Source organism: Gallinula chloropus (assembly GCF_964237585.1).
Source record: "Gallinula chloropus genome assembly, chromosome: 18".
Taxonomy (NCBI): domain Eukaryota; kingdom Metazoa; phylum Chordata; class Aves; order Gruiformes; family Rallidae; genus Gallinula; species Gallinula chloropus.
Window position 1 is genome coordinate 12,125,293 of NC_140103.1, and position 12,923 is coordinate 12,138,215.

A 12,923-nucleotide genomic window follows, 5' to 3' on the forward strand; every position below is an offset into this window, starting at 1 on the left:
CCTCTCCCTCTCCCTCTCCCTCTCCCTCTCCCTCTCCCTCTCCCTCTCCCTCTCCCTCTCCCTCTCCCTCTCCCTCTCCCTCTCCCTCTCCCTCTCCCTCTCCCTCTCCCTCTCCCTCTCCCTCTCCCTCTCCCTCTCCCTCTCCCTCTCCCTCTCCCTCTCCCTCTCCCTCTCCCTCTCCCTCTCCCTCTCCCTCTCCCTCTCCCTCTCCCTCTCCCTCTCCCTCTCCCTCTCCCTCTCCCTCTCCCTCTCCCCCCAGACATGATGGAGCGTGCCCTCATCAACACCTTTGTTGGCCATGACGTGGTGGAGCCGGGCAACTATGTGCAGATGTTCCCGTACCCGTGTTACACCCGGGATGAGTGAGTAATAGCTGCTTGGGCAGGGGCAGGACTTTCCCTCTTCCCCTGCACAGGTGAGGACACTGTGGCTGGGGAAAGGGGAAAAGTTGAGGTCCTGAGAGAGGTTGGTGACATTGAGAGTGATGAGCGACCAGTTAAGCACTTGAACCACCAGGCGTGGCAAGCAGGGGAAGGGTTTTGTGCCCAGATCGTAGCTGAAGTGAGGAACTCTGTCTGTGGGGTGTGTTGCAGGCTGAAAGACCTGGGGAGAACAGGGGGAGTATGGTACATGGATGGCACAAAGGTCTGTCAGTCATTACTGAACACAGCGGTCTGGGGAAGCACCTGGAGAAGTCCCAGACCTACCAGCCCTCCCAGGCAGGAGGGTTGATAGGGCCCTGTCCACACAAAGGAGCCCATGGCTGCCTGCATGCCTGCCAAGACCTGACAGCCCCAACACTAGATTATCCCATGGGTTCATTGGAGAAGCTCTTCCAGGGCACTAAGGAGGTGCTGGGTTGGAGGACCAGCTGTCCCCATGGAGTGGGAGAGCCCCTGCACTGTCCTGTGCCCCAGAGTCTCCTTGCATCTCTGCAGTGGTGCCACCATCCAGCTCTCCCCTCTCTTCCTCTACCCCATCAGCTTCCTCTTTGTCATTGAGCACATGATGCCTCTGTGCATGGTGATATCCTGGGTCTACTCAGTGGCCATGATGATACAGCACATCGTGACGGAGAAGGAGCATCGCCTGAAGGAGGTGGGCACGATGGGGAGAGATCCCTGGGGAGGAGCCAGCCAGTTCAGTGAGGCATCCATGGGCATCTTCCCTATGTCTCCAAGGTGTATGAGTTGGGGCAGGTGCAAGGTCCCACATCCCTGGGCTAAGCTGCCCCTTCTGAGTGCCCCCAGTGCTGGAGGGAGCTGAGCCCGTGGGCACGCTGCACAGGGTGCTGTACCCTCCCAGCACCCCCGGGGATCATTCAGTGCTGCCTGTAGCTGCCAGGCAGTGAGGGGTAGGGAACAACCCCCCTGAGCAACACTGGCTTTGCAGGTGATGAAGATGATGGGCTTGAACAACGCCGTGCACTGGGTGGCTTGGTTCATCACTGGCTTCATCCAGCTCTCCATCTCAGTCACAGCGCTCACCGCCATCCTCAAGTACGGCAAGGTCCTGATGCACAGCGATGTCCTTATCATCTGGCTCTTTCTTGCCATCTACGCTGTGGCCACCATCATGTTTTGGTGAGCTGCCTGGGCCACTCCCCAGGGCAGGGAGGGGCATGGGCAGTGCCAAAGTCCTTGTGCACCCTTGTGGGGGTGAGGATTCTAGAGCTGCGTGGACAAGGGCTGGAGGAGGGGCACAGGTTCCCCCCAGCCACCTGATCAGAGGTGGGAAGAGCCCTGATGGGGTGGGATCTGAGGTGAGCCTGTCTTCCTTTGCAGCTTCTTGGTGTCGGTGCTCTACTCCAAGGCCAAGCTGGCCTCTGCCTGTGGTGGCATCATCTACTTCCTCAGCTACGTGCCCTACATGTACGTGGCCATCCGGGAGGAGGTGGCCCACGACAAGATCACAGCCTTTGAGAAGTGCATTGCAGTGAGTTGCTGGGGAGGTGCTTGGCCCCAGGTTTGCCTCAGGCACCCTGTGTTGAGTATACAGGCCAGCAAGCTGTCACCAAGCCCTGGGTGAACATCTGCCTGTATAAACCAAGTCCCCATGGGGCTTTGGAGGCATCTCCAGAAGTTTTGGTGCCTCCTAGGGTAGGGACCATCTCCACGAGTCTGGGTGGGCCAGCACTGGGTAGGAATTTGCCCCAGCCTGTTCCTCCAGAGCTGTGGTTCCTGCTGACATCCCCTTCCCTCCACCTCTGCAGTCCCTCATGTCCACCACAGCCTTTGGGCTGGGTTCCAAGTACTTTGCGCTGTATGAAGTGGCTGGTGTGGGCATCCAGTGGCACACCTTCAGCCAGTCACCCGTGGAAGGAGATGACTTCAACCTGCTGCTGTCCATGATGATGCTGATTGTGGATGCTGTGGTGTATGGGGTCCTCACGTGGTACATTGAGGCTGTGCACCCAGGTACGTGTGGGCAGTGGGCCATGAGAGCTCCTCAGATCTTACAGGAGGCTCCTTGCTGGGGATGCTGCTGGTTCCTGGTGCTGCTCACCCCCATATGTCCTGGTGGGGACACCTGCCCACATGCCCTGACCCACTGGTGACACCAGTGGGTTCTTTGAAGATCTTCAGTTCACTGACCAACTAGCAAAGCAAAGTGTCCATGGCTTATCACCTGCCTGGGGAGGGACTCACCTGCTTCCTTTGCCTTCCTGGTGAGACTGAAGCATGCACCAGGCCCCAAGGACATTCCTGGCACAACCCAGCAGCATTGCCCTAAGCCCAGCTGGCCAGGGCACTTGCATCCCCCACCTTGCATGTCCATACCTATGCCCAGTCCCCTGCTGAGCTCTGCCCCAGTCCTCTTGTGTGCAGTGCTAGGTGTGGGGCTGTCCCTGACCCCAGGGCTTGTCCTTGCAGGCATGTTCGGCTTGCCACGGCCCTGGTACTTCCCCTTCCAGAAGTCCTACTGGCTGGGCAACGGGCGAGTGGAGACCTGGGAGTGGACCTGGCCCTGGTCCCGCACCACCCGCCTCAGCATCATGGAGGAGGATCAGGCCTGTGCCATGGAGAGCCGGAGGCTGGGTGAGGGCAGCCTGGGGATGGCCCTGGTTCTGCTGCAGGGTCCTGGATGGACCACTGTCTGTCTCCTCTGCCCTTGGCTGGGCAGGATCCTGGGCCAGGCACTGCTGCTGGTCTGTCACCTGTGTTGTGGGAGGGGGGAAGCTGGCAAGAAGCAGAGGGAAGGGGGCCACGGGCCAGCACAGCCACTGTGGGATGGAGGCAGGGAGGTTCCTTCCCAGGGAAGCCCTGCTCCAGGCCCTGCCAAACTCTCAGCTCCTCACCATCCCACTCTTGTGGCAGAGGAGACACGGGGCATCGAGGAGGAGCCGACCCACCTCCCCTTGGTTGTCTGCATTGACAAGCTCACCAAGGTCTACAAGACAGACAAGAAGCTGGCGCTGAACAAGCTGAGCCTCAACCTTTATGAGAACCAGGTGGTGTCCTTCCTGGGGCACAACGGCGCAGGCAAAACCACCACCATGTGAGTGGCTGTCAGGGTGGATGGGGGGCATGTCCTGGCCAGCTGCAGTGGGTGGGGAAGGTGCTGTGTGATGTCCTTGCAGGGCAGCTGGTGCCTTGCCCAGGGGGCAGTAGTGTGGCTGTGGGGGTGGCACGAAATGGGGGCAAGCGGTGGGAACACTGGGGGCCAGCAAGTGCTCCTGGAGGGTATGACTGGAATTGGGACCAAGTGAAGGGGCATGAGGTCCCTCACCTTGTTGCTTTTCTCCATCCATCATCCATCCAGGTCCATCCTCACTGGCTTGTTCCCTCCAACATCGGGCTCTGCTACCATCTACGGCCACGATATCCGGACAGAGATGGACGAGATCCGGAAGAACCTGGGCATGTGTCCCCAGCACAATGTGCTCTTCGACAGGCTGACAGTGGAGGAGCACCTCTGGTTCTACTCCCAGCTCAAGAGCATGGCAGAGGAGGAGATCCGCAAGGAGATGGACAAGTAAGCACCCTCCAGCTCTCTTTGCCTGTTGCAATGAGTGGCTCCTGCTCCCCTTCGTGCGGCGCTGGGTGATCTGAGAGCAGATATGTCCACTGGAACAGTTCCAACAAGTGTTTTCCAAAACTTGGGGTGTCAGGCTGTGGAAGCCAGCATGAGATCATTCCATAGCCTCACTGCAGCTGGGCTGTCCCAGCAGCTGAGAGCCACAGGTTCCACATAGGGAAGAGGCGTTGCGTGCTCCCTGCAGGCACTGGGAACTGGTACAGCCTCCCTTGGCATCACTGGTGCTTCTCCTCTGTCCCCAGAATGATTGAGGACCTGGAGCTCTCCAACAAACGCCACTCCCTGGTGCAGACCCTCTCAGGGGGTATGAAGAGGAAGCTGTCAGTGGCCATTGCCTTCGTGGGCGGGTCACGGGCTGTGATCCTGGATGAACCCACGGCTGGCGTGGACCCATACGCACGCAGGGCCATCTGGGACCTGATCCTCAAGTACAAACCAGGTCAGTGGAGGTGGGCAGAGCCCAGCGTTGCTTCTCTGGCTGGGGTGGCCCCAGCCCTTCCTCTGAGGCTCTGTGCCACCATCAGGAAGGACCATCCTGCTCTCCACGCACCACATGGACGAGGCTGACCTGCTGGGTGACCGCATCGCCATCATCTCCCATGGCAAGCTCAAGTGCTGTGGCTCCCCACTCTTCCTCAAGAGCACCTACGGTGACGGCTACAAGCTGACTGTGGTGAAGAAACAGTCGGATGCCAGGAATGGCACAGGTCTGGGGGGGAGTGGGGCAGCAGAGCCCCATGTTTAGAGGAGTAGATGGGACCAACCCTTCTTTAGCCCAGGAGAAGAACAAGGATCTTTCCCCCCAAGTGCTCCCTTAGGCTACATGGAGGGTGGAGGGGGACAGAGGAGGGTTGTAGGAGATGGCATCATGCAGCCCTGATTTGTGCCATCTGAGTCCCAGGTTAGACCTTATGTGGTGGCCTGAGCCTCCCAGTGCTGGTTCTGCCCAGTCTGTGGGCTGCCCACTGAGACATCTAGCATGGGCTGTGGTGCCAAGCAGCATCCCTGGGCCAAACAGGGTGGCTGGCCCTGCTGTAGAGGCTGGAGGAGCTCCTGTGGCACTGGGGTGTGGACGCTGTGGGTGCTGGTAGGAGGCTGGGTGAGAAGTGACCACCATGTGCTGTCCCTCTACTGCAGAACCGGGCCAGCCACACAGCCCCCCAGCCCACTCCTCTGTCAGCCCCTGCTCCGAGCCCCGTGTCTCACAGTTCATCAAGAAATACGTGGCCTCCTGCCTCCTCATCTCAGACACCAACACGGAGCTCTCCTACATCCTGCCCAGTGAGGCTGTCAAGAAGGGCTGCTTTGAGAGGCTGTTCCAGGTACCTGTGGGGCCTGGTGGGGTGGGCAGGCGAGTGGCTGCAGAGGGCTTACGGTGCCACGGTCACCTGCTGCCCTCCTCATGCACCACTGTGCTCCTGCAGCACTTGGAGCAGAGCCTGGAGGAGCTGGCCCTCACCAGTTTTGGTCTGATGGACACCACGCTGGAGGAGGTCTTCTTGAAGGTGTCTGAGGAGGACCAGTCTCTGGAGAACAGTGACGTGGGTACGGGTGGTGAGGGGGACACGTAGGGTGCTGCTGGTGCTGGTGAGGGGCTGTGTCCCTCTGCATGGGCTTGGTGGCTCCTCTCCCTTCGTGCATCCCAAGAGGAGGAGCGGAGTCTGTCCTGGCCAAGGGTGCAGCTGGTCTCTGCACCACTCTGGGTTCGCAGAGCAGCTTCGCCAGCGCGGCCAAGTGACAGCCCGGCTTCTCCTTCCAGACATGAAGGAATCCAAGAAGGACACCCAGCAGCCACCCAGCCCTGAGCTGGGCCCGAAGCCCAAGGCCAATGGGGAGCCCCCGGCCGAAGCCGATGCGCCAGAGAAGCCTGAGGTGGAGCTCAGCAACCTGGTGGGCTGCTCCCAGCTGGCGCAGTCGCAGGCGTCCCTGCACTCGGCCTCCTCGGTGGGCTCGGTGCGGGGCGAGGAAGGTGGGGCCTATTCCGAGTTCTTTGGGGATTACGCCCCCCTGTTCCATAACCGCCAGGACCCCGATAACATCAGCCTGCAAGGTTCGTGCCGCCGGCCAGCGGCAGGGCCTGGGGAGGTGCTTGGCTGGGACGTGGAGCATGGCCAGGGCAGCTCCAGCACCCATTCCTGTACCCTGCCCAGGGCAGGCTGGTGTGCTAGGGCTGGGGGGGGCTGTTCCTGCTGGGGTGAGACCCCGTGGGGAGGTCTCACCCTGCAGCTGGGGTTGGGGAGGGTGGGGGTGCTTCCACCCTTTGGCACCCGGGCTGGTAGCATGTGTGTGGGGAAACCGTGCTGCGCCCACCCACTGTGGGCATGGGTGCAGCTGGCGTTAGCTTTGCCCTTTGCCTCCCTTGGATCCCACAAGTGCCACCCTGCAGGCTGGCCCCACTAACACACTTGCTCCTCGTGCTTGTGCCTGCTCGGGTTGTCTCCTCTTGGCCCTTGGACATGAAGGCATCTTCCAGCTGGTGGCTTTGTCCCCTGACCCCAGGTTGGGACTCTCCCTGCCTGGATGCTGGGATGGCTGGAGGACAGGATGCAGGCAGGCATCCTAAGCTGCCTGCTTGATTCACAAATCTTTTTCTGGGTTATCCCAGCAGCTCCTGTGATTAATTCAGGGATGTCCCTCCCCACCTCCCTGACTGCCTGACTGGGAGGCCTGTGTGTTGTGATTTGGGTTGTGGGGTTGTCGTGGTTTCACCCGGCTGAGGGCCAAGATCCACGCAGCTGCCTGCTCCTTTAAGGAAAAGGGCAGGTTAAAGGGAAGGGGAAGGGGGGTGAGAAGTAAGGGAAGGGAAAAGGAAGAGAAAGGGGCAAATAACCCCAAAATCAAGAAATTAAGAGGCCCGTGGGTTGGGATAAGGATAGTTTACTAAGATAACAGAAAGATACAAAGTAACAATACTAACAGGACTTCAAAGCAAAATATATGAAGCTGTTGATACACAAGGCAGTTTCTCACCGAACCACACAACTCAGGCGGTGCCACCCAGAGCCGTCCCAGAACCCGACCGTCCCCCAGAACCGCGCGTCCCGGAGCCGCCCCAGGCCTTCCTCCCGTCAGCCCCCGATATCCTGGGCAGGACGTAACTGGCATGGAATACTCTCTTTGGCCAGTTGGGTCACCTGTCCTGGCTTCGCCCCTCCTTTCTCATGAAGAGCTGAGAAAGTCCTTGACTGTCTGACAGCAACTAGAAACATCAGGGTGTTATCAGCACTACTCCCATCTTACTCTCAAACACAGCATTCATCTGCTGTTACAAATGAAATTAACTCTATCCTGACCAAAACCAGGACATTATCCACCCCTTATTCCATACCATTTACGTCATGACCAAATCCAACCATTTCTTGTTTCAGACACACATATATGTGTGCACACATGTATACGCACATATGTGCATACAGGTATTATTCCCTTAGTCCATTCCTCTGAGTTTGTTGAGTGAATGAACATTTAGTCCATGATGCTTTTCAGGCTTCATTCGTCGTAACAGTCTCTCGTGGTGTCAGTATGCGCCATTGGATCGTTGTATCTCGGGCTCTCGGCCGATACAGCTGACATGGTCCATGTTCATAGTCTGTGAATCAAAGATGTTCATTTTCAAAGGGAAGGAGGAAAAAGTTCTTGGAACACCAGGTCTTGGTCCCGTCATCGTGGCACTCTTCCTTCATTGACTTGTATGACTCCGGCTGCAACTCCATTGGTACAACATACAACAACATACAGCAATAATAGCAATAATGAATGCACAGAGCAATTATTATAATACAATTTCTACCTTATTAATTATATTGGCTATTCTCACCTAAAATCAAATCCCTTTGAGGTACACATCGAACTTCTCCATTCTTCTGCATTACCCACCAAGTACAACCAGGTCCTTGAGCAAAAGCAATCCCAGACATGGGTTTACCTTTGCCTGAAGCAGGGATGACCCAAACCGTCTTCCCTAATATACTCTTCATATGCACCACTGGGACTCTGTCTCCTTCTACAGTACGTGGAAATTTCGACTGGGCAGGACCAGCTCGATTGGTGGATCCTCTAGAGTTAACTAGCCACGTGGCTTTGGCTAAATGTGTATCCCAGTGTTTGAATGTTCCGCCACCCATCGCTTTCAGGGTAGTCTTTAAGAGTCCATTATATCGTTCAATTTTCCCAGAGGCTGGTGCATGATAAGGAATGTGGTACACCCACTCAATGCCATGCTCTTTTGCCCAGGTGTCTATGAGAGCATTTCGGAAATGAGTCCCATTGTCTGACTCAATTCTTTCTGGGGTGCCATGTCGCCATAGAACTTGCCTTTCAAGACCCAGGATTGTATTCCGGGCAGTGGCATGGGGTACAGGATATGTCTCTAGCCAGCCAGTGGTTGCCTCCACCATTGTAAGCACATAACGCTTGCCATGGCGTGTTCGTGGGAGGGTGATGTAATCAATCTGCCAGGCCTCCCCATATTTATATTTCATCCACCGGCCTCCATACCAAAGGGGCTTCAAGCGCTTCGCTTGCTTGATTGCGGCACACGTCTCACACTCATGGATAACTTGTGCAATAGCATCCATGGTTAAGTCCACCCCTCGATCTCGAGCCCATCTATATGTTGCATCTCTCCCTTGATGACCTGAGGAATCATGAGCCCATCGAGCTAGGAATAATTCACCTTTATGTTGCCAGTCTAGATCTACTTGAGCCACTTCAATCCTAGCAGCCCTATCTACCTGATGGTTGTTTTGATGTTCCTCCATGGCCCGACTCTTAGGCACATGGGCATCAACATGACGTACCTTTACGACGAGCTTCTCTAACCGGGCAGCAATATCTTGCCATAAGTCAGCAGCCCATATGGGTTTGCCTCTACGCTGCCAGTTGTTCTTTTTCCACTGCTGCAACCAACCCCACAGGGCATTGGCTACCATCCATGAATCAGTATAAAGGTAGAGCATTGGCCACTTTTCTCTCTCAGCAATGTCCAGGGCTAACTGGATGGCTTTCACCTCAGCGAACTGGCTTGATTCACCTTTTCCTTCAGTAGCTTCTGCTACTCGTCTTGTAGGACTCCATACAGCAGCTTTCCATCTTCGATGCTTTCCCACAAGGCGACAGGAGCCATCAGTGAAAAGGGCATATTGCTTCTCATCCTCTGGCAGTTTGTTGTAAGGTGGGGCTTCTTCAGCCCGTGTCACCTCCTCATCCTCTGGTGACATCCCAAAGTCTTTGCCTTCAGGCCAGTCTGTGATCACTTCCACAATTCCTGGGCGATTAGGGTTTCCTATCCGAGCCCGCTGAGTAATTAGTGCAACCCACTTGCTCCACGTAGCATCAGTGGCATGGTGTGTAGAAGGGATCTTCCCTTTGAACATCCAGCCCAGCACCGGCAGTCGGGGTGCCAGGAGGAGCTGGGCTTCAGTTCCAATCACCTCTGAAGCGGCTCGAACCCCTTCATAGGCGGCCAGTATTTCCTTTTCTGTTGGAGTGTAATTGGCCTCAGATCCTTTGTAGGCCCGACTCCAAAACCCCAGTGGTCGACCTCGAGTCTCCCCTTGTGCTTTCTGCCAGAGACTCCAGGTAGGGCCATTCTCTCCGGCCGCAGTGTAAAGCACGTTTTTAACGTCTGTCCCTGTCCGGACAGGCCCAAGGGCCACTGCATGGACTATCTCACGTTTGATCTGCTCAAAGGCTTGTTGCTGCTCAGGGCCCCATTGGAAATCATTCTTCTTCCGAGTTACGTGGTAAAGTGGGCTCACAATGAGACTGTAGTTTGGGACATGCATTCGCCAGAAACCTATAACACCTAAGAAAGCTTGTGTTTCCTTTTTGTTGCTTGGTGGAGACATAGCTGCTATTTTATTGATAATGTCCATTGGGATCTGACGACGCCCATCCTGCCATTTTATTCCTAAAAACTGGATTTCTTGCGTAGGCCCCTTGACTTTACTTTGTTTTATAGCAAAACCAGCTTCCATTATTAACTCCTCCCTGTCCAAAGAATGGACAGGGCAGCAAAATCTCATACAGATACCAGAACACGTTCATGATCATCGATATCACTGTATCATAAACTGTTTTCATAAAATACACCACAATGAGGTACGGGAACGAAAACAGGAGCCGCAGCCCCAGGATGTTAAAGGATCCTGCTAGGATTGCATACAACAGACGGTGCTTTTGCTGCCACAGCTGTGAGCACAGCCTTGTAAGTAAATACCAGAGCATCGTGACCAGAGACTGCTTAAATCAAAGTGCTTATCACAACTTTGACTTAATTACAATCCAGTCAGGGTCAAATCTACCGTTATCCCAACCTTTCGAGCCCCACGTTGGGCGCCAAAAAGACTGTCGTGGTTTCACCCGGCTGAGGGCCAAGATCCACGCAGCTGCCTGCTCCTTTAAGGAAAAGGGCAGGTTAAAGGGAAGGGGAAGGGGGGTGAGAAGTAAGGGAAGGGAAAAGGAAGAGAAAGGGGCAAATAACCCCAAAATCAAGAAATTAAGAGGCCCGTGGGTTGGGATAAGGATAGTTTACTAAGATAACAGAAAGATACAAAGTAACAATACTAACAGGACTTCAAAGCAAAATATATGAAGCTGTTGATACACAAGGCAGTTTCTCACCGAACCACACAACTCAGGCGGTGCCACCCAGAGCCGTCCCAGAACCCGACCGTCCCCCAGAACCGCGCGTCCCGGAGCCGCCCCAGGCCTTCCTCCCGTCAGCCCCCGATATCCTGGGCAGGACGTAACTGGCATGGAATACTCTCTTTGGCCAGTTGGGTCACCTGTCCTGGCTTCGCCCCTCCTTTCTCATGAAGAGCTGAGAAAGTCCTTGACTGTCTGACAGCAACTAGAAACATCAGGGTGTTATCAGCACTACTCCCATCTTACTCTCAAACACAGCATTCATCTGCTGTTACAAATGAAATTAACTCTATCCTGACCAAAACCAGGACAGGGGTGCAGAACCAAGATGGAGCTGTTGCAGAGCTTGCTCTGCCACAGCCCTGTGCCTGCTGCCTCACGCCACGTCCTGGCTGCACTGACCTCTCACAGCCAGGGTTGCTGGTGGGAAAAGGGGGGTGGGGTCTGCCAAAAAGCACTAATTTACATTGTTTTCTAAACCCTGTTGTCTCCATTTCCCATTCTGGGCCAAGAGGAACCCACCACCCAGCTGCCTCGCTTGGCTTCACGGTGCTGCCCTGGCTCGGGGGCTGCCGGGGCTGGTTCCTGCCCTGTCCTTGGGAGCGGCTGCGCTCGGCTCAGCACCCAGCTCAGCTCCCAGGGGGCCAAGGCAGGAGCGGCCGTGCCAGGGGGGCTGATGTTCTTCTCCCCTCCCAGAGCAAGAGGCAGAGGTGGAGGTAGAGGACTGCGACCTGGTGGGGCAGGGGAGCTGCAAACTGGAGGGCTCGTGGCTGAAGCTGCGCCAGTTCCACGGGCTGATCGTCAAGCGCTTCCACTGTGCCAAGCGCAACACCAAGGCCCTCTTCTCCCAGATCCTCCTGCCTGCCTTCTTCGTCTGCGTGGCCATGACAGTGGCGCTCTCTGTGCCTGAAATAGGTGTGTGCCAACCCCACACCTGCACCCCTGGGGCTACTGGTGGCCCTTTCTGCCTGCCCCAGTGCAGCTGGCAGGGACACAGGCTGAGGGGAGGATGAGGGTAAGGTCTGCAGGTGTTTGGCTGCTCTGGTTGTGCAGGGCAGTGCTGCAGGTGCTGTTGGGTTGTTGTCCCCACAGGTGACCTGCCGCCCCTCATCCTCTCGCCGTCGCAGTACCACAACTACACCCAGCCGAAGGGCAACTTCATCCCTTACGCCAACGAGGAGCGGCGTGAGTACCGGTGAGAGCTGCTGCTGACCAGCATCCCAGCCCTGTCTCCATCCCTGGGGCCATGATGGGGGGCAGCGGGGTTGAGGGGTTGGGGGCAGTCTGCAGCTGGGCTGGCTCAGGCTTGGAGCAGACCCTGGCTGGTGCTGCATCCCCTTGCAGAAGGGAGCCTTCCTCCTGCCCAGGCTGTCCCTGGGAGCAGGGTGAGCCCTGATGCTGGCTGTGGTCAGCAGGCATGGGCTGCATGTGCCCGTTCAGCCATGATAAGTGCCAAGGCTTTGGGGAGCTCCCAGCAGAAGGTGGCCAAGGTGGTGAGACCCATGTCTCTTGCTCCTTGCTCCCCCTCATCTGCTACTCTCACCACAGTATCAGGCTGTCCCCTGATGCCAGCCCCCAGCAGCTGGTGAACACCTTCCACCTTCCCTCTGGTGTGGGGGCTACCTGCGTGCTCAAGACCCCCTTCAACAACACGCTGGATCAGCCCATGCAGACCCTCAACCTCAACAGCAACGAGTCGAAGATGCTGGCGGCCAAGTACTTTGATGCCATGTGCATCGACTCCTTCACCCAGGGCCTGCCACTCTCCAACTTTGTGCCACCACCTCCATCCCCAGCCCCCTCTGACTACCCCCTCTCAGTGGATGAGGACCTGCTCCGTGCCTGGAACTCCACAACCTTCTCCATCATCAAAGGTATCACCGTGTGCTTGGTGCCTGGCTGTGTCTGGGCCTGAGGTTTAGCTCCAGCAGGGAGATACCTCCCTTGCAGAAGCAAGCCCAGGCACTCCTGGCAGTGTCTGGCTGTTTGGCCTGACCACAGTGGAGCACTGCATCACTGTGAACTTCTGGCTTGGGGCTGGTGCTGGCTGTGGAGCACTGCTCCCTGTGCAGCCCTGGCAGTGCCGGTGGAGCTCCCAGGGATGGTGACACCATTGAGAGCCCTGTGTCCAGCCTCATGTCACCCTTGCTGGGCTGCAATCCACGTTGCCATTGCCTTCTGCAGCTACACTCCATGCCCTCTCCCTGAAACCATTCCTTTCTCCCACAGTTTTTGCC

General features: G+C 56.6%; 1 protein-coding gene across 1 annotated transcript in view; it reads left to right on the forward strand.

Moving 5' to 3' along the window:
• Positions 1-12,923, forward strand: part of ABCA2 (ATP binding cassette subfamily A member 2) — a 37,217-nt gene that overhangs the window by 13,411 nt on the left and 10,883 nt on the right. Inside the window, exons 15-30 of the mRNA XM_084272522.1 lie at positions 260-362; positions 984-1,098; positions 1,393-1,583; positions 1,785-1,935; positions 2,213-2,417; positions 2,874-3,038; positions 3,318-3,498; positions 3,763-3,975; positions 4,281-4,481; positions 4,567-4,745; positions 5,176-5,360; positions 5,463-5,583; positions 5,798-6,088; positions 11,383-11,601; positions 11,779-11,881; positions 12,235-12,560. Of these exons, the coding sequence (XP_084128648.1) occupies positions 260-362; positions 984-1,098; positions 1,393-1,583; positions 1,785-1,935; positions 2,213-2,417; positions 2,874-3,038; positions 3,318-3,498; positions 3,763-3,975; positions 4,281-4,481; positions 4,567-4,745; positions 5,176-5,360; positions 5,463-5,583; positions 5,798-6,088; positions 11,383-11,601; positions 11,779-11,881; positions 12,235-12,560 (2,949 nt within the window). The remainder of the gene's footprint in view (positions 1-259; positions 363-983; positions 1,099-1,392; positions 1,584-1,784; positions 1,936-2,212; positions 2,418-2,873; positions 3,039-3,317; positions 3,499-3,762; positions 3,976-4,280; positions 4,482-4,566; positions 4,746-5,175; positions 5,361-5,462; positions 5,584-5,797; positions 6,089-11,382; positions 11,602-11,778; positions 11,882-12,234; positions 12,561-12,923) is intronic.